This window comes from Mastigoproctus giganteus, chromosome 2 (assembly GCF_048544385.1).
Source record: "Mastigoproctus giganteus isolate SK-2022 chromosome 2, ASM4854438v1, whole genome shotgun sequence".
Lineage (NCBI taxonomy): Eukaryota > Metazoa > Arthropoda > Arachnida > Uropygi > Thelyphonidae > Mastigoproctus > Mastigoproctus giganteus.
In genome coordinates this window covers 4,315,752-4,334,101 of record NC_143576.1, presented here as the reverse complement: position 1 = coordinate 4,334,101, position 18,350 = coordinate 4,315,752, and the positions used below count along the sequence as shown (strand labels likewise).

The 18,350-nt window shown below is 40.7% G+C and overlaps 1 protein-coding gene across 1 annotated transcript in view; it reads right to left on the bottom strand.

Moving 5' to 3' along the window:
- Positions 1 to 18,350, bottom strand: part of LOC150089126 (DNA repair protein RAD51 homolog 3-like) — a 98,177-nt gene that overhangs the window by 54,765 nt on the left and 25,062 nt on the right. The window contains exon 4 of the mRNA XM_090390340.1: positions 8,074 to 8,207. Within this exon, the coding sequence (XP_090246466.1) occupies positions 8,074 to 8,207 (134 nt within the window). The remainder of the gene's footprint in view (positions 1 to 8,073; positions 8,208 to 18,350) is intronic.

Below are 18,350 nucleotides of genomic sequence, written 5' to 3'. Positions count from 1 at the left end.
AAATAAGATCTGCAAATTATGTAAATACAACATAACCAATCACAGGACAGATACAAGCCATCACACATTCCACTGTTTTCAACAGTGTAGTGAATGGCTATAATGGGAATATCAGTCCAGAAGCATATGGCAACAGGTATACGTTTTCATAACTTTTTAGTCCCATTTTTAGCAATAAAAAAAAAGGTCTTAAAACACACTGAAATATATGGCCATCTAAATTTCAAAATTGTGAGATGGAAACTGAAAAGAAAAGGGGGGGAGCATATTTCCAAATTATATAATATAAACTAATTAGTGCTGTTAGCAGATTATCATATTAAACCTGTTTATTTATTTTTCTTTTTTTCAAGGTGTATCAACAAATGATGGTGTTGTATTGATGATGGTATATCAGGCTTAATGTCCAAGTTTGCAGACGATACGAAGGTCAGCAGGGTTGTTAATGACACTAATGACAGTATGCTGCTGCAACAGGATATAGAAAAGTTCAGTAGATGAGCTGAGAGGTGGCAACTGAAGTTTAACATTGACAAATGTAAACTACTGCACATGGGAAGCAGTAACCCCAGAGTAACAAATCAACTGTGTGGTACTACACTAACAGTGCTAGAGAGTGAAAAGGACCTGGGGGTAATTGTGCAGGCAGATATGAAGTTTTCTGAGCAGTACAGATTGTCTGCAAGAGTAGCTCATGGTGTCTTGTCAATGATATACAGGAATTTTTCTAACAGGAATAAAGAGGTGATTATCCTCTTGTATAAGGCAATGGTCAGGCCACACCTTGAGTACTGTATACAGGTCTGGAGGCATCATTTTAAGAAGAATGTAGAGCTGTTGGAAAGAGTACATAAAAGGGCAAGATTAGTGAATGGAACAAAGGGTTGCTCTTACGAAGAAAGGCTTAAGTTTTGCAAATTACAGCATCTAGAAACTAGGCACCTGAGAGGTGATCTGATTGAGGTGTATAAAGCCTTGAATGGTTTGAGCATGCTCAATGCTGATGGGATTTTTCCTCTTGCTCATAATAATTGCCTGAGAGGGCATAAATTCAAATTGAGGAAAGGCAGTTGTAGGATATATGTGCGGAAGCTTGCCTTTAGCCAGCGGGTGGTTGATTGCTGGAACAAACTTCCATCTGTCGTTGTAGAAGTTGATAGCTTAAACAGATTCAAGGCAGAACCAGACAAACATTTGGAGTGAGTGGATGGGTGAAATGAGAAGGTGTGTGTATGTATGTGTGTGTGTGTGTGTGTGTGTGTGTTTTTGCTTTCTTGCATCATGTGCCCTTGCTAATGCCAATGCTAAATGCATAAAGTACCTATTGTCTTCACTGTTTCTGTCCACCTCTCTGCATATAACAAATTAATTCCTAGCACATAGAGTTCATTAAATTTGACATTTAGGTTCTTTAGAAAGATTTCAGAGCCATCCCAAATTTCATTAAAACTGGACCAATAGAAATTCAGAATTCCCCCACTCCTAAAAATTCAAGTAATCTTTATACATAAATGTAAACAGACGTTTGGGTATTAATTAACAAGGTAAAGCCATATAGACACCAAATTTTCAGGGTGCATTCTGTTAATCCCTGGGAAGGTTTTAGGATTGATTCTGATTCAACAGCTCCTGCCTCCACCACCCAGCTTCCTCCTGAAAAATTTTAAACTGTGTTAGATGTTCAAGTATTATTCAAGAAGGAAAAGTCAGATTGGCAATAAAGTTTGAGTGTCTTTTATTAGTCCCTACAAAGGTTTGAGGTACAATTCCAATTTATTAGATTAATCCATAGTAGTTAGTAGAAGTGGTTAGCAGATTAATCCATATCCCCTGCCCCAATCAAAACTATTACAATATTCTGAAACTCATGACTGTCAAGTATGTCATGAACATCATGTGGTGAGATCGTAGTCAACATTTGAGTACAGTACAGATGGTTTTAGGCATTTCATTTGATAATCCAAGAAGACTGAAATGCAATGTAATGCATGCATGCATGCATGAAAAAAGCAATTACCTAATTGCTTTTTTCATACATAGTATTGTTAGTTATCTTAATAGTATTCTTGTGCATATGAATAACATGCTCTTCAATATTCATCAAAAATTAAGCATTAATTTCTCATGAATTAAGAAATAATAGCTTATTAGCATTAGTAGAGGCACATGATGCAAGAAAGCAAGCTTATATAGCATCAGCAAAAAAAAAAAAAAAAAAACCTCCTTCCCATTTCACTGATCCATTCATTCCAAATATTTGTCTAGTTCTGCCTTGAATTTATTTAAGCTATCAACTTCCACAACAACAGATGGAAGTTTGTTTCAGCAATCAACTACCTGCTGGCTAAAGGCAAACTTCTACACATCAATTCTACAACTGTCTTTCCTCGGTTTGAATCTATGCCCCCTCAAGTTTGTAATCTGAGCAAGAGGAAGAATCCCATCAGCACCTGCTCAATCCATTCAAGGCCTTATACACCTCAATCAGATCGCCTCACAGGTGCCTAGTCTCCAGAAGTTGCAATTTGCAGAACCTAAGCCTTCTTCATATGGTGAGATTGTAGTAAACATTTGAGTACAGTATACGTGGTTTTGGGCATTTTATTTGATAATCCAACAAGACTGAAATGCAATGTTATAAGTATACTATTAAAATTATTAGAAAAAAGATATATAGAGATTTTATAAGAATATTTATTAGAAGGAACATTAAATAAATAAAATAAATGTAGGAAAAGGGCCTCCTGTTATAAACTGCTATTTTACAAGTGGGATCTAGCCTCAATCTGCACATAGCAACAAGCAAACCTGGTTTGCAACTGATTGTATTGATCTTGTAATGTGGAGGTGCATCATCAGGAGTTGCCTTGGTATTGCACTACTCTAAATAAAAAGAATTGCTCAATGGAAAAGTGTATTAGTATACTGATTTTTTTTATTTATTATTTTTTTTAATTTAAAATGTATGCCATTAGACTGCTGGTTTCAACTCTGCTTGGTGTATTATTGGTAGGTAGGCACTGTGAAGACCTGAACAACCCAGTGATGGGATATATCTACAACACGTGAGATGCCAGCTGGTGCAGCAAGTAAAATAATACTACAAATTATAAAGTATTATTTTTCATGTAGGGCATAGTCTCGTTCTGTACATAGCAATGCACAAACTATGTTTGCTAATGTACGGATACTTTGCCATGATTGCCTTTGTGCTGCATTGCTCCAATGGAAAACCATATCGTTATTTATTTAAAGTCTATACTACTATCCAGACCACCAACTTCAACTCCGTTTGGAATTTCATCGGCTGGATGACAGGCACCAAATTATATCTTGTCACTGAGTTGTTCAGGTCTTCACAGTGGCTACATACCCATTAATGAAACTCCCAGCAGAATCAAAATGAGAAGTCTGAATAGTAACATACACTTTAAATAAATAGCAATATATTTCTCTATTGGAGCAGTTCTTTCATAGCAATCCCAGATCTCCTTACCGCAACTAGAACCACAGACAAAGAACACCAATATGCCGATCCCTGTGCTCGTCAATCCTAGACACCACCCCGCTGAATCGAGTAGTGCCATGTCAGAGACCACCCGTCCGCATCAAAGTACCTAGAGTACCTGCCTGCACCATCTTTTATCAGAATGTGCGTAGTGTTAGGAACAAGCTTGACACTATGGAGCAAATTCTGCTCCCCGGATATTTTAACCTGCTCGCCATCACCGAAACCTGGCTCAATGATGATCAAGAGTTCCTAGAGGCAGCTGCCCCAGCTGATTATGGGGTCGTATTCACATCTCGGATTGCATGCAAGGGTGGAGGCGTCGCAATATTTTACAAGAAATCCGCTTTCAAGCTATTGGATAATAAATCCAGTAACTCCCCCAATTATGAAGCAATCCTCATTACGTTAGGCTACAACTTCGTGATGTTTGACACCTGTGTGGTGTATATACCCCCAATGCCTTCCCAGCAAATCATCCTTGAAGTTTCCAACTGGTTAATCAATCAGCTGCATCCCACAGCTTCTCACTTAGTTTGTGGTGATTTCAATTTACCTCCTCAGCTATCTAATCTGAAAAAGGATCTTCTGGCTCACTTGAGATGTGATGACCTACAACTTATTAATGAAGCTCCAACCAGGGGGAATAACCTCTTAGATCTAGTTCTAGCCTCTATCCCTTGCACCCTTGATTACATTGCAGAAACGTCATTTGACTCTGATCATGTCCCAATACATGTGACTGCATATCTGCCAGCCCCCAAATTAGAAGCCAGAAGGACAACAAAAAAGGTTGACATCATTAGCCCCAACTTACTTGATGCAGATAAGTGCATCAGAGCTGCCTCTCTCATTCCCTGGGTGGCCTTAGAGACTTGTGACCCAGAACTAGCTGTGAACATTCTCACAAACTGGATCAACATGGTTGCCAAATATGCTGCCTCTAAAAAAATCAGCATCAGTCCATATACAAGACTTTGGTGGAATTCTGAACTCAAAATGAGTGTCCAGCTAAAGCAACAGCTCCATCGCACATGGAAACAGTGGTAAAATGTCAATGATCGTATCGTTTATTCAAGGGCACGGGCTCAATTTAATCACCTGAAATCTGAGGCAATCAAATTATACGTTAACCGTGATCTGGCTAAAAGAAAATTTCCATACAAGAAAGTAAACCTTCATTTTCCTTTGCAACTCGATCCTGAATTGTGGCTCGATTTCATCACAAGATTAAACCGTAATCCTATGCCAAACTCAGATCGGGCTCTACTAACAGAGCCCACCCAGCAAGAAGTGTTGAACATCATTCAGATCACAAAACAACAGCTGATCGTAGCCATCAATTCTCTACCTGCCTCGTCAACCACCGGTGATGATGGAGTTCCCCAATTCATGCTCAAATGCCTAAGTCCGTACATTATTCAGCCACTTTTAATTATCTCCAACCAGTTACTCTCGAACCAGATTTTCCCACAGCAGTGGAAAAATCATCAAACCTTTAGCCAAAGTTCAGTCGCCATCGAAACCTAAATACTTCCGACCCATCTCTAACTCCTCCAGCCTGCTGAAGCTCCTGGAAAGAAGGCCTTACTTCCCATCCTCACTAAGCAGATCTTGCCCAGTAATCCAGCCCAAATTCACTACTCGCTTCCAAACAGATCAACGATCACCAATCTGCTAGCGACCATGAATTAGCTGCTATCAATTAGCTTTGATATTATATACTTGGATCTTAGAAAGGCTTTTGATACTGTTGCACATGAAAGACTGCTACACAAATTGGAGCAGTGTGACATTGGAGGCAAATTGCTGCTATGGATAAAGGGGTGGTTGAGGGGGAGAAGACAGAGAGTGGTAATCAATGGACACTGCTCATCGTGGACTAATGTTATTAGTGGAGTCCCTCAGGGCTCAGTGTTGGGTCCATTATTGTTTTCTGTATTTATAAATGATACTGATGATGGTATATCAAGTTTAATGTCCAAGTTTGCAGACGATACAAAGGTAGGCAGGATTGTCAAGGACACTACTGACACTATGCTGCTGCAACAGGATCTGGAAAGGTTGAGCAGATGGGCTGAAAGGTGGCAAATGAAGTTTAACATTGACAAATGTAAAGTACTACACATGGGGAAACAGCAACCCCAGAGCAACGTATCAACTCTGTTGTACTACACTGACAGTGGTAGAGAATGAAAGGGACTCGGGGGTGGTTGTGCATTTTTTTTTTTTTTTTTTTTTTTTAGTTAGTTGTTGGCGCATCGGCTTCTGTGGCCATAATGCACCTCCCAAAGTTTTTGCAGTACTGTGATCCAAGCCCGAGGCGGGATTCGAACCCGCGACCTTTGGGTTGCCAGGCAGGCACTTTACCCACCCGGCTAGCCCGGTCGGCTATTCCCTTGTATAAGGCAATGGTCAGGACACACCTAGAGTACTGTATACAGGTCTGGAGGCCTCATTTCAAGAAGGATGTAGAGCTGCTGGAACGAGTACAGAGAAGGGCAACAAGATTAGTGAATGGAACAAAGGGGTGCTCTTACGAAGAAAGGCTTAAGTTTTGCAAATTACAGTGTCTGGAGACTAGGCACCAGCGAGGTGATCTGATAGAGGTGTATAAAGCCTTGAATGGTTTGAGCTTGCTCAATGCTGATGGGATTCTTCCTCTAGCTCAAAATAATCACCTGAGAGGGCATAAATTCAAATTGAGGAAAGACAGATGTAGGATAGACGTGCGGAAATTTGCCTTTAGCCAGCGGGTGGTTGGTTGGTGGAACAGACTTCCATCCCTTGTCGTGGAGGTTGATAGCCTAAATAGGTTTAAGGCTCAGTTGGACAGGTATTTTGAATGAACAGAGGGGTGAAGTGGAAGTGGGGTTTTTTTTTTTTTTTTTTTGGCTGATGCTGCATAAGCTTGCTTTCTTGCATCAAATGCTTCTACTAATGCTAATGCTAATGCTAATGAATACTATCTTGTCAGCATTCGAGAAAAGGCAAGAACTAGCTGTTACTTACTTAGACATTGAGGTTGCATTTGATGCCGTCCAAGTAAACCAACTACTCACTCTCCTGGAATGCTACTTCCAGATCACAGGGAACCTACTATGCTTTCTCTCCTCTCTTCTACATAACAGAGTTATAAAGCTTCATACAGGAGATTGCACCCTTACTAGATCAGTCACCGCAGGAGTCCCACAAGGAGAGGTCCTTTCGGGCCTTCTGTTTTCATCTATTATCTTCCCACTGGTTGCACATTCTCGATGTCTACTGAGCTATGCAGATGATATCAAGATACTCACTCCCATCATCCCCGGTAAAGATCTAGATCTGGTAAAATCGGAAATTAACAACACTCTCACTGCAGCCACATCTTACCTCTGCCAGTTTGGGCTCAAGATCAATCCTGCTAAGTCCAAATTCACGGTGTATTCATTGAAGCAAACTCCTTCTCTCCAGCTTTCGGTCGGCAACATCCTCATCCCAATTGTGTCCAGCCATCGTGATCTGGGCGTCGTATTCGACTCCAAACTTCGATTCAACGCCCACATAGACATGCTCCTCACATGTGCTTCAAGACTCCGGTGGATAGCAAAACAGCATCTCCTTCATATCACAGATAAAAAGACAGCTGTGAGGTACATAAGAACAGTTACCTTTCCACCTTTACTCTATGCTGCTGAAATTTAGGGCGTCAGCGGCACTGTCAATAAATAAAACAACTGTTTGCTGCAGAATTCTGGCTCCTAAAGTGGGCCAACAGAAAGCACAACCTTCCAGCTCTGATTCGCACCACGCAGCTTGCCGACTCTCTCGAGTTTCCACGGCTTCCCACCTTAGTCGACGACCAATGCTTCCTAGCAACAGTCAAGACGATAACAGGCATAATTGCAACACATTCATTATGAGATACATGTGGCTGGAGGATTCCCCCCTACTGCCCTTAGGGCCAATCCCGAGCTCTATTTGCATTCAGCACAACTCCATCTCTCGGATCGGTTCCTCCCTCAGCAAATGCTCAAGCAAACCCAGGCACTTGACACCGACCTGAACAAATTCGCTGTTGACCGTACTTACCGGAAAAAAATTATGACTAGTAGGACTAATCAGCAATGACTGATGTGTACCTTGCATCTGTTCCTGTCTGACTGAGCTGGTGCTCTTATCTCGATGTTAAGCCAGCTCAATCAGACTTAACTCTCGTAAGGAGTTCTCTCCTTTGTATTAAAATATGTTTTCGTTTGTAAAATTACCTTTTTTTGTAAATAATTGTTTCGATTTTCCCGGAAGTTTAAGGAGGCTGTAAACCCCTGGCTTTATGGCTGTAAAGGGCAATAAAGATTATCTCTCTCTCTCTCTCTCTCTCTCTCTCTCTCTCTCTCTCTCTCTCTCTCTCTCTCTCTCTCGCTTTTTATTTAGATTATTGCAATGCAAAGATAAACCTCTGGTGAAGTGCCTCCACAATATGAGATCAATGTAATAATCAGAAAACCTAGTTTGCTCACTGCTACACACAGAATGAGGCCATTCCCTATTAGTACAAGTGCTCAAATATATACACAACTATATACCTTTGGATGAGTATTCAGGAAATCCTTCAGTATATTGATAATAGCAAGAAGTTGTATATAATCTTGGCAACGTAAGTAATGGATTCTACTCAGCAATTTCTCTACAGAGCATATATCTGAAATATGCTTTATTCCTGAAAATAAAATGTTGCAAAACTAATTAAAAAAAAGATAATTTTTAGACATATAGATTGCACTGCACACATGCCGCTGTGCAAGCCTAAATTTATCTCATTAATTTTATTAATTTATTTAATAAAGCAATATTTTAATATGTTTACCACTTCTTTGTAGTTATGTGCTCTGTTATTTCCAAGAAAATTGTGCATAACACTTTTAAAGACATCCTATGCAGCTTTTTCATTTGCAGTTACCAAAGCAAATATCATTCATGAATCCTATTATTTGAGGTCCTAGGAACATGCTCTCTTTAATTCTGGCATAATTAAGTTTTTCACAACACAAAGTTTTATAAGTAATGGTGGCGACAACATCTTATTCTGGATCCCAATGTTTTGGATTTCACAAGTGTACGCTTAAGGAAGATGTTATGCATAATCTTTTTTTTCTTCTTCCTTAAAAGTATATTTCAGCTAATATTTAAACTACAGAATGGCAATCCCTGTGATGCCCATTTCATTTACAAAGTGAGTAGTAGAATTATGTGTAGCATGAATGCATATGCATCAACATGGGCATAATTTTCAGGATGGCACAAATACTATACGGCATTCTTTGTATTTTATACACTTCAAAAGGCATTCTTTAACTAGCACTGTATGAGCAAAAGGAATAGATAGTAACATATTACCAATGCAAAGCAAGGCTGCCTTCAGACTTAGCTTGGGGCATCAACTAAATCCCCACTCCTCTGTGCTATGTTCAAAACCAAGAGCCTTGAATGGCCATCATTGCAGTAAGTTTGATGTAATAGTAGTAGTGGCATGTGATGCAAGAAAGCAAGCATATGAGCTTATGCAGCATCAGCCAAAAAAAAAAAAACAAAAAAAACTACAAAACAATCTCCTCTATATATTTGTCCAGTTCCTCCTTAAATTTATTTAACCTATCATCTTCCACAATGACAGATGGAAGTTTGTTTCAGCAATTAACCACCCGCTGGCTAAAGGCAAATTTTCCCACATCTATTCTACATCTGTCCTTCCTCGATTTCAATTTATGCCCCCTTAGGTTCATAATCTGAACAAGTGGAAGAATCCCATTGGAATTCAGTGTGCTCAACCCACTCAAGGCATTATACACTTCAATCATATCACCTCGCAGGTGCCTAGTCTCCAGCTGCTGCAATTTGCAGAACTTAAGCCTCTCTTGGTAAGAGGATCCCTTCATTCCCCTCACCAATCTTGTTGCCCTTCTCTGTACACGCTCAAGCAAATCTACATCCTTTCTAAAATGAGGCCTCCAGACCTGTACACAGTACTCAAGGTGTGGCCATTGCCTTATACAGAGGGACAATCACCTCCTTTTCCCTGCTAACAAAATTCCTATATATCATTAACAACGCCCCATGACCTGCCCTGGCAGCCTGTCTGCATTGTTCAGAAAACTTCATATCTAACTGCCCAATTACTCCCAGGTCTTTTTCATTTTCTACCTCCTTAAGCAAATCTACATCCTTCCTAAAATGAGGCCTCCAGACCTGTACGCAGTACTCAAGGCGCAGTACCACACAGTTGGTATGTTTCTTTGGGGTTATTTCTACCCATATGCAGTACTTTGCATTTTTCAATGTTAAACTTCACTTGCCACCTCTCAGCCCATCTGCCCAAATTTTCTAGATCCTGTTGCAGTAACACACTGTCATTAACAACCCTGCCCTTTGTATCATCTGCAAACTTCGATACTAAGCTTGATATACCTTCATCAATATCACTGATAAATATATAAAACAACAGTGCACCCAACACAGAACTCTGTGGGACTCCACTAATAACATTACTCCACGAAGAGCAGCACCCACTGATTACCACCCTCTGTCTTCTCCCACACAACCATCCTTTTATCAATTGTAGCAACTTAACCTTAATACCATTCTGCTCCAATTTGTACAGTAGTCTTCCATGAGCAACAGTGTCAAAAGCTTTCCTGAAATCCAAGTATATGATATCAAAATTATTTTATGCATCCAGTTCCTTTATAAACACATCATTATAACCAATCATGTTTGTCAGACAAGACTTTCCCTTAACAAATCCATGCTGTGTCTGAATTATTGCTGCAGTTCTTGTCTAGATGATCCTGCAATGCATCTTTAACCAGTGACTCCATTATTTTACACGGAACAGAAGTTAAATTAACTGGTCTGTAATTACTCGTGTCACCCTTCTATCCCCCTTTGTGAATTGGGGACACATTTGCAAATCTCCAGTCCGTGGGGACCTCCCCTGAGTCCGAGGATGCTCTCATAATTATGGCTAAGGGTTTGCTTACTTCCTTTGCCACCACCTTTAATATAACTGGATAGATCCCATCCACCCCAGGTGCCTTTCTTATGTTTAACTTCAACAATTTTTCCCCCACTTTATTCTCAGTTATTACAAAATCATTATCACCTCAGAGGGCATAAATTCAAATTGAGGAAGGACAGATGTCGGATAGATGTGCGGAAATTTGCCTTTGGCCAGCGGGTGGATGGTTGGTAGAACCAACTTCCATCACTTGTTGTTGAAGTTGATAGCCTAAACAAATTTAAAGCTCAACTGGACAGGTATTTCGAACGAACGGAGGGGTGAAATGGGAGTGGTTTTTTTTTTTTGCTGATGCTGAATAAGCTTGCTTTCTTGCATCATATGCCTCTACTAATGCTAATGCTAATTAAGCACCCTGTTACAATTTGATAACCTTAATAACTCCATGTGTGTGAACGTAGATGCAAAATACTCATTCAGTTTGTTTGCTATCTGAGCAGGATCATCAGCAGTCGAACCATTGATATCAAGTGGACCAATCAGATTATCCCCTTCCTTTTAAGTTTATATAAGTAAAGAAATCCTTGCTGTTTTCCTTAGCATCCTTTGCCAAAGATTTCTTGTAATCTGCCTTCGCCTGCCTAACCTCCTTTCTGACTTGATTACAGGCTAGCTTATACAGCGTGATTCACTACCAGTGGACAAACTTGGAGGAGGTGCAGGGGGCACAAAGACGAATCGGAACCACACAGCACTGCAGGGCCCGAAATGCATTCATCACGCGGCAGAGAATGCTGAACGGGAGGTCGCGTGAACAGCGATCCCGCTGGAAGTCAGCATTTGCGAACCGTTTCTGTTGAAGAAACCAAGTAGCAAAAGTCCTCTGGAGTGAATAATCTGCAGGCTCCAATGATTGGACGCGTTGCAGATGGTATGAACTCATTTGGTTTGTTGACAGTATCCTCCATACAGTGGATTGGGAAATAACCAATCGTTGGCCTATCGCTCGAGTACTCGTACTGCCTTCTGCAAGACGTAGGAGATTCTCCTCATTGTCTGGCGTCCTCATCGTTCGCTCTCGATTCATGGTACCTCTCATGAAACAACCAGTCTCCCGTAACCTTCTGTGCACACGTGCGAAAATCGTATGATGAGGAGCACGCCTGTGGGGGAAATGTTCCTGGTACAAGCGCAGAGCGGCGCCCCCGTTACAGTCCGCAACTCCATACGCGAGGTGCATGTCGGCCAGTTCAACTTCTGAATACTCGTCCATCCTACGGCCTCGGGAACCAGTTCACAAATGCTGACTTCCAGCGGGATCGCTGTTCACGCGACCTCCCATTCAACGTCCTCCACCGCACGACGAAGGCATCCCGGACCCTGCAATGCCATGCGACTCCAATTCGTCTCCGTGCCCCCCACACCTCCTGCAAGTTCGTCGCACTGGTAGTGAATTACCCTGTATATATCATAGGCTTCTGTGTCGTCTGATAATTTATATGCATCCCATGCATTTTTCTTCTCTGCCACGAGTCCAATAGTTCATTTGACAATCATTTAGGCCTAAACCTTGAATAATATTTCTTAATAGGTATGAAACGTTTAGTAGCTTCCACTATTAATTCCTTGAATGCTTCCCACTTAGAATTTGCTGTTAGTAACATCATCAGTTGGTCCCACTGTACAGAATTTAAAAACTGTCTGAGACCACTATAGTCACCTTTACAGAAGCAAAAACCCCTTCCTTTATCACTGATGGTAATTATATCTTTAAGTAAATCCCACATCAGTACACTGTGATTACTGCCACCTAGTGGTTCCTTTATCTGCAAATTCTTAATACACAAATGATCACTGCTGATAACCAGATCATGATTATTGCCCTCTCTAGTTGCCTCTCAAACATGCTGCTGCAGAAAACAATCATCCAATAAATCCACAACTTACTAGTGTGCGAGTGACCAACCCATAAGTTCCAGTCTGTATCTGGGAAGTTAAAATCCCCCATTATAAGACATTCTGATTTATTAGCCGACTATTTCTCTGTACAATTGTTCATTGTACCCATTTGAGTCATTAGGCCTATAACACACTCCTACTCTTATTTTTGATTTCGCAGTGCTTATGCCACACTAAACTGACTCAACAGTGCACTGTTCATCTATATCAACTGGATGCACTTCTTTTGATTTTATGTTTTTCTTAATTAACAGCATAACACCTCCTCCCTTCCTATCCTGTCTATGCTTTCTGTACACACTGTACTCCCCAAATTCCAGTTCTGCCTTCCTTATTTCTGTGTGACACCACGTCTCTGCCATCCGAATAATATCCGTCTTTGATGTCTTGACCAACACTTCAAATTCATCAAATGTATTTACTATATTTCTAGCATTGGTATACATGTAAGTATACATGTACCTATTCTTATTATTAGTTACCCTAACACATCCCATATACCTACCTGTTTCACGATGACCGCCTTCAGTCCCCGAAACCCCCAACACCCCTCGCTTCATGCTGCTGCTTATTCTAATAGAAGTAGTGCAAGAATCACCTTCACCTCTGCCTGCAGCTACCTTTAACCTTTTAGTCTGTGAATCCCCCCAAGCTAGCAGTTTTCCGACCCACCTAACACTGCCTCGATAGCATCAGCAAATATTCTTGCACTCTTTCTATTTAAATGTATCCCATCCCTGTAGAAGCAGTCTCTCCTGTTAACAAGCACAGACGAGACTGAAAAAAATTTTACCCCTTGAGCCGTGCACATTTCCTCCAGGGCTGAATTGATCAACAAGGCTTTCATCATGTACTCCCTTCTATCGTGTCTGGGCAGAATTGCAGACACTTTCAAATTTAACCCTAATTCACGACTTTTTTGCAACATTGACATGTTCTTGTTAAGTAAATCTGCAGATCTCCTATGCTTAATGTCACTGGTGCCAACGTGTAGAACAATATCACCCTTTGTGCCCTTAAAAGATGATATATGCTTTACATCATCAACCTTTGCCCCTGGTCCTATTCCATCTATCCTTTTTACACAATATATTTAGAGTCACTTATGATAATTAACTCCTGTGGGACCAGCGCATTCTGCCTTGGAGGTTGCCGCTGTGTTGCCTGATGCCCAGGAGTGAGCTCTGGTGTTGAGTTGGGCAGCTGAGAGCTTGTTGGGTCCCTCATATTAATTTCTTTGAGGGCATCTACCTTACACCTCAAGCTCTCATAGATGCCCATCAGAACGCTGAGCCGACGCCTAATTTCTGGACACTTTCTCTGCACCTGGCACACACACAAAGACATCCTCCTTGGCTAGATCATGTTCTGTTCAAGAGAGTTCGCAAACATTTCACAAGTTGCACATTTTTTTAGGCTGTGATGTGTTGGAGAATCGCCCCCCTCAGTTCTCCCCCGAGTCACAGCACTCCTGCCACTTTGTGCCCGTTGCTTTTCTGCTGTAGTCTGGGGCATGGTATTTTAAATTAATAAGATTAATAAATTTAATTAATTAATTGTCAATACTACACCATCTAATAGAATATATGCATCTCTTATTGCAGTAGATTCCAACCTTACAAATGGATTTCTAGGAGCTCTGACAAATGTTTTAACAAACCCAGGCCTATAATGAGATCCTTTAATTATGCACATGTGATTAAAAGTGGTTGGTCTTAAATGTGTACAACGTGGTACATTTCATAATTACGCATAGAACAGGCAAGTATAGAAATCACAACAATGGTGTAGATCAGGATAAATAATACTACTTTGGTGGTTCTTTGGATCTTTATATTTTGGTCAAGCAGAAATAACAGTCTGAAATGTGACCTCTCAGTTCTTGCCAAATTATGGGAATAGCAAAGGCTTCAGCAGAATGAGAACCACTTAACCATTTCATAAGGTTAAGGTCTACACAATCCATACACTCCAATTTATGGACTGCTGGCCGTATTTTGCAATTTATCTTTCTGGTCGCTCACTGTAGGTGATAGTATAGTGGCAAATGATGGAAGAAAGCAAGCTTATAAAGCTTCAGCAAAAAAAAAAAAAAAAAAAAAAACATATCACCCATCATCCCCTCCAATAATTTGTCTAGTTCTTCCTTGATTTATTCAAATTATCCACTTCAATAACAACAGATGGAAGCTTGTTCCAAAAAATCAATTACCTGCTGACCGAAGACAAACTTCTGCACATCTATCTTGCAACCATTCTTCCTCAATTAGAATTTATGTTCCCCACATATGTAGCCTGAGAAGAATGCCAACAGCACTGAGCTTGCTCAATCCAAACAAAGCCTTAAATCTTCAATCAGATCACTTCGCAAGTGCCTAGTCTCCAGATGATGCAATTTGCAGAATTGATGCCATCCTTTTAAGACCACCCTTTTGTTCCCTTCACCAACCTTGCTGCTCTACTCTGCACCCATTCCAACAGAGCTACATCCTTCTCTAAAATGAGGCCTCCAGACCTGTATGCAGTACCCAAGATGCAGTCTAATCACTGTCTTGTACAATGGAATAATCACCTCCTTATTAGTAGATGGCTCTTTGTCTTCTAACTTGAGTCTGGGTACGAGAGTAGCCTGTGCGGACGGAGCTCTTTGACGCTCTTGGAACAGAGAAGTTTTTCCTGATTTATTTTCTGATTTTATTAGCTTAAATTGTCATATTAACGTATTTCTAGAGTAGCTTTATATTTCTACTGTAGAAATACGTCTAGTTATTTCTAGTTACGATACTTAGTTTAAAGTTTAACTTAGACAGAGATTTTGTAGGTATTACTTAGTATCGGTAACGGTATCAAATCCACATGTTACAAATTGAACGAGAGGTCTTTTTTTTTTAACCAAATTTAGTCGATTTATTAACCAATTGTTATATTAAATTATCTTCTATAAGTAGATTATAGACCTAGTCAGGATCCTTAGTTTATTCTAAATTGAGATAGCGAGATTTGGAAGCTAATCAATACTTACGAGTCCGTAGAAGTACCGTTCGTGAATTCCCGCCGTTTTACACGATAGCATAACCTTAGTGTAGTATAGTGCATAATATAATATTGTCAATTAAATTGTACTTTTAACTCTATATATATATATGTTTTTTTTGTTTTTGTTATTTGGTTTTTAGGAGCATTAGCAACTAAGGCCATATTGCTCCGTGAACATGCGGTGGTCATTTCTGACCTTTCCGCATCCTCCGTATTTGGTGGTGACGGGCTCGAACCCCGGTCTAATCAAGAAGCATGTGCTATGCACTGCTGCTCCTTCCCACCTGGCTACGGAGGCGCCTATATATATATATATATATAACGACTTAATCGTAACAAATAATTAATACATAACTATAGTGATACACGTGATACGGAAGTTATATAAAGAGAACTCGTAGAAAACACTAGATACCGAAAAAATAAATATAGCGTTATAACTGTTTTGGGATATAACTTAAGGATTTAATTTTGTTTTGAAATTTTATTGAATTAAATCGGAATCATGACGCAGACCAGAGCAGCAAAGCAAAAGGCTCAAGCTAATGGGAGTGCTGTGGTTCAGGGGAGAACTGAGGGGGGCAGTTGCCCTCTGAATCACAGTCTTTTAAAATGCACTGTTTGCTTGATGTTTGCAGAGCAGTCGGGTACGGGACATGATACTGCCAAGGGGGATGTCTTTGTGTGTGCACGATGTAAGGAGTGCAAGGAAATCAGGCGACAACTCAGCATTGTTATGGGCCTTTATGAGAGCTTGAAGGACAGGGTGGATGCCCTCGAAGGAAATAAATTGAGGGGCCCATCAAGCTCTCAGCCGTCCACATCAACGCCAGAGCTTCCACTTCGTCATCAGGCAACACAGAGGCAGTCCCCTAGGCAGAATGCGCTGGTCCCACAGGAACTAGTAGTTGTTGGTGACTCTATTGTCAGGGAAGCGGGGAACATGCTTTGCAAAAAGGATAGGTGGAATAGGACCAGGGTATGTCTGCCAGGGGCAAAGGTTGATGATGTTGTAGAGCGGATATCATCTCTTAAGGGCACAAAAGGTGATATAGTTGACACGCTGGCACTAATGATATTAAGAGTAGGAGACCGGCGGAATTACTTAGCAAGTACAGGTCACTGTTGAAAAAAAGCCGTGAATTAGGGTTGAATTTGAAAGTGTCGGCAATTCTGCCCAGACACGATAGGAGGGAGTATATGATGAGAGCCTTGTCAATCAATTAGGCCCTGGAGGGATTGTGCAAGGCTCAAGGGGTAGAATTTTTTTCAGCCTGGACTGTACTTGTTAACAGGAGAGATTGCTTCTACAGGGATGAGATACAGTTAAATAGAAAGGGTGCAAGAATTTTTGCTGATGCTGTCGAGGCAGAGTTAGGTGGGTCGGAAAACTGCTAGTTGGGAGGGATACAAGGACTAATAGATTAACAGTAGTCACTGGCAGAGGTGGAAGTGATTCTTTCACTGCTTCTATTGAAATGAGCAGAAGCCTGAAAAACAAGATGCAGGACATTTCAGAGACTGCTGGGAGTCATTGCGGTACAAGTAAACACGTGGGTTGTGTTAGGGTAGCCAAGAATAGAAACAGGTGCATGTATACCTGCGTGTACACCAATGCTAGGAGTTTGGTAAATAAATTTGATGAATTTGAGGTATTGCTCAAAACATCAAAGGCAGATATTGTTGGGATATCAGAGACGTGGTGTCACACAGATATAAGGAATGCGGAACTGGAATTTGGGGAATACAATGTGTATAGAAAGGATAGACAGGACAGGAGGGGAGGAGGGGTTATGCTATTAGTTAAGAAACACATAAAGTCCAGGGAAGTGAAGCCAGTCGACATCGATGGACAGGGCAGTGTCGAGTCAGTTTGGTGTGACATAAGCATAGAGAAATCAAAATTGAGAGTAGGAGTGTGCTATAGGCCTAATGACTCTGATGAGTATAATAAGATATTGTACAGGGAAATAGAGTGGGCCAGTAAATCAGAGAGTCTTATAATGGGGGATTTTAATTTCCCAGATATTGAGTGGAATTTGTGGGTTGGTCACTCGCACACTAGCAAGGCTTTTGTGGATTTATTGGATGACTGTTTTCTACATCAGCATGTTCGTGAGGCAACAAGAGGGAGCAATACTCTTGATCTGATTATCAGCAGTGATTCTTCATGCATTAAGAATCTGCAGATAAATGAACCACTAGGTGGCAGTGATCACAGCGTGTTGAAGTGGGATTTACTCAAGGAGGTAACTACCATCAGAGGTAAAGGGAAGGGTTTTTGTTTTCGTAAAGGCGACTATGATGGTCTGAGACAGTATTTAAATTCTATACAGTGGGACCAACTGATGATGTTACCAACAGCAAACTCAAAATGGGAAGCATTCAAGGAACTAATCTTGGAGGCTACCAGGCTTTACATACCAACTAAGAAATATTGTTCAAGGTTTAGGCCTAAATGTTTGTCAGATGAACTAATGAGACATGTGGCAGAGAAGAAAAATGCATGGGATACATACAAATTAATGGGTGACATGGAAGCCTATGATAGATATAAGTTAGTCTGTAACCAAGTCACAAAGGAGATTAGGCAGGCAAAGGCAGACTACGAAAAATCCTTGGCAAAGGATGCAAAGAAAAACAGAAAAGAGTTCTTTACCTATTTAAACTCAAGAAGGAAAGGGATGAATCAGATTGGTCCACTGGATATTGATGGTTTAACAGTTGAGGATCCTGCTCAGGTGGCTAACAATCTAAACGAGTATTTTGCATCTACATTCACGCATGAGGAGTTATTCAGGAAGGAGAATGATGTAGGTAAAGTAAACATTGGCAGTGAGCTAGATTATTTTC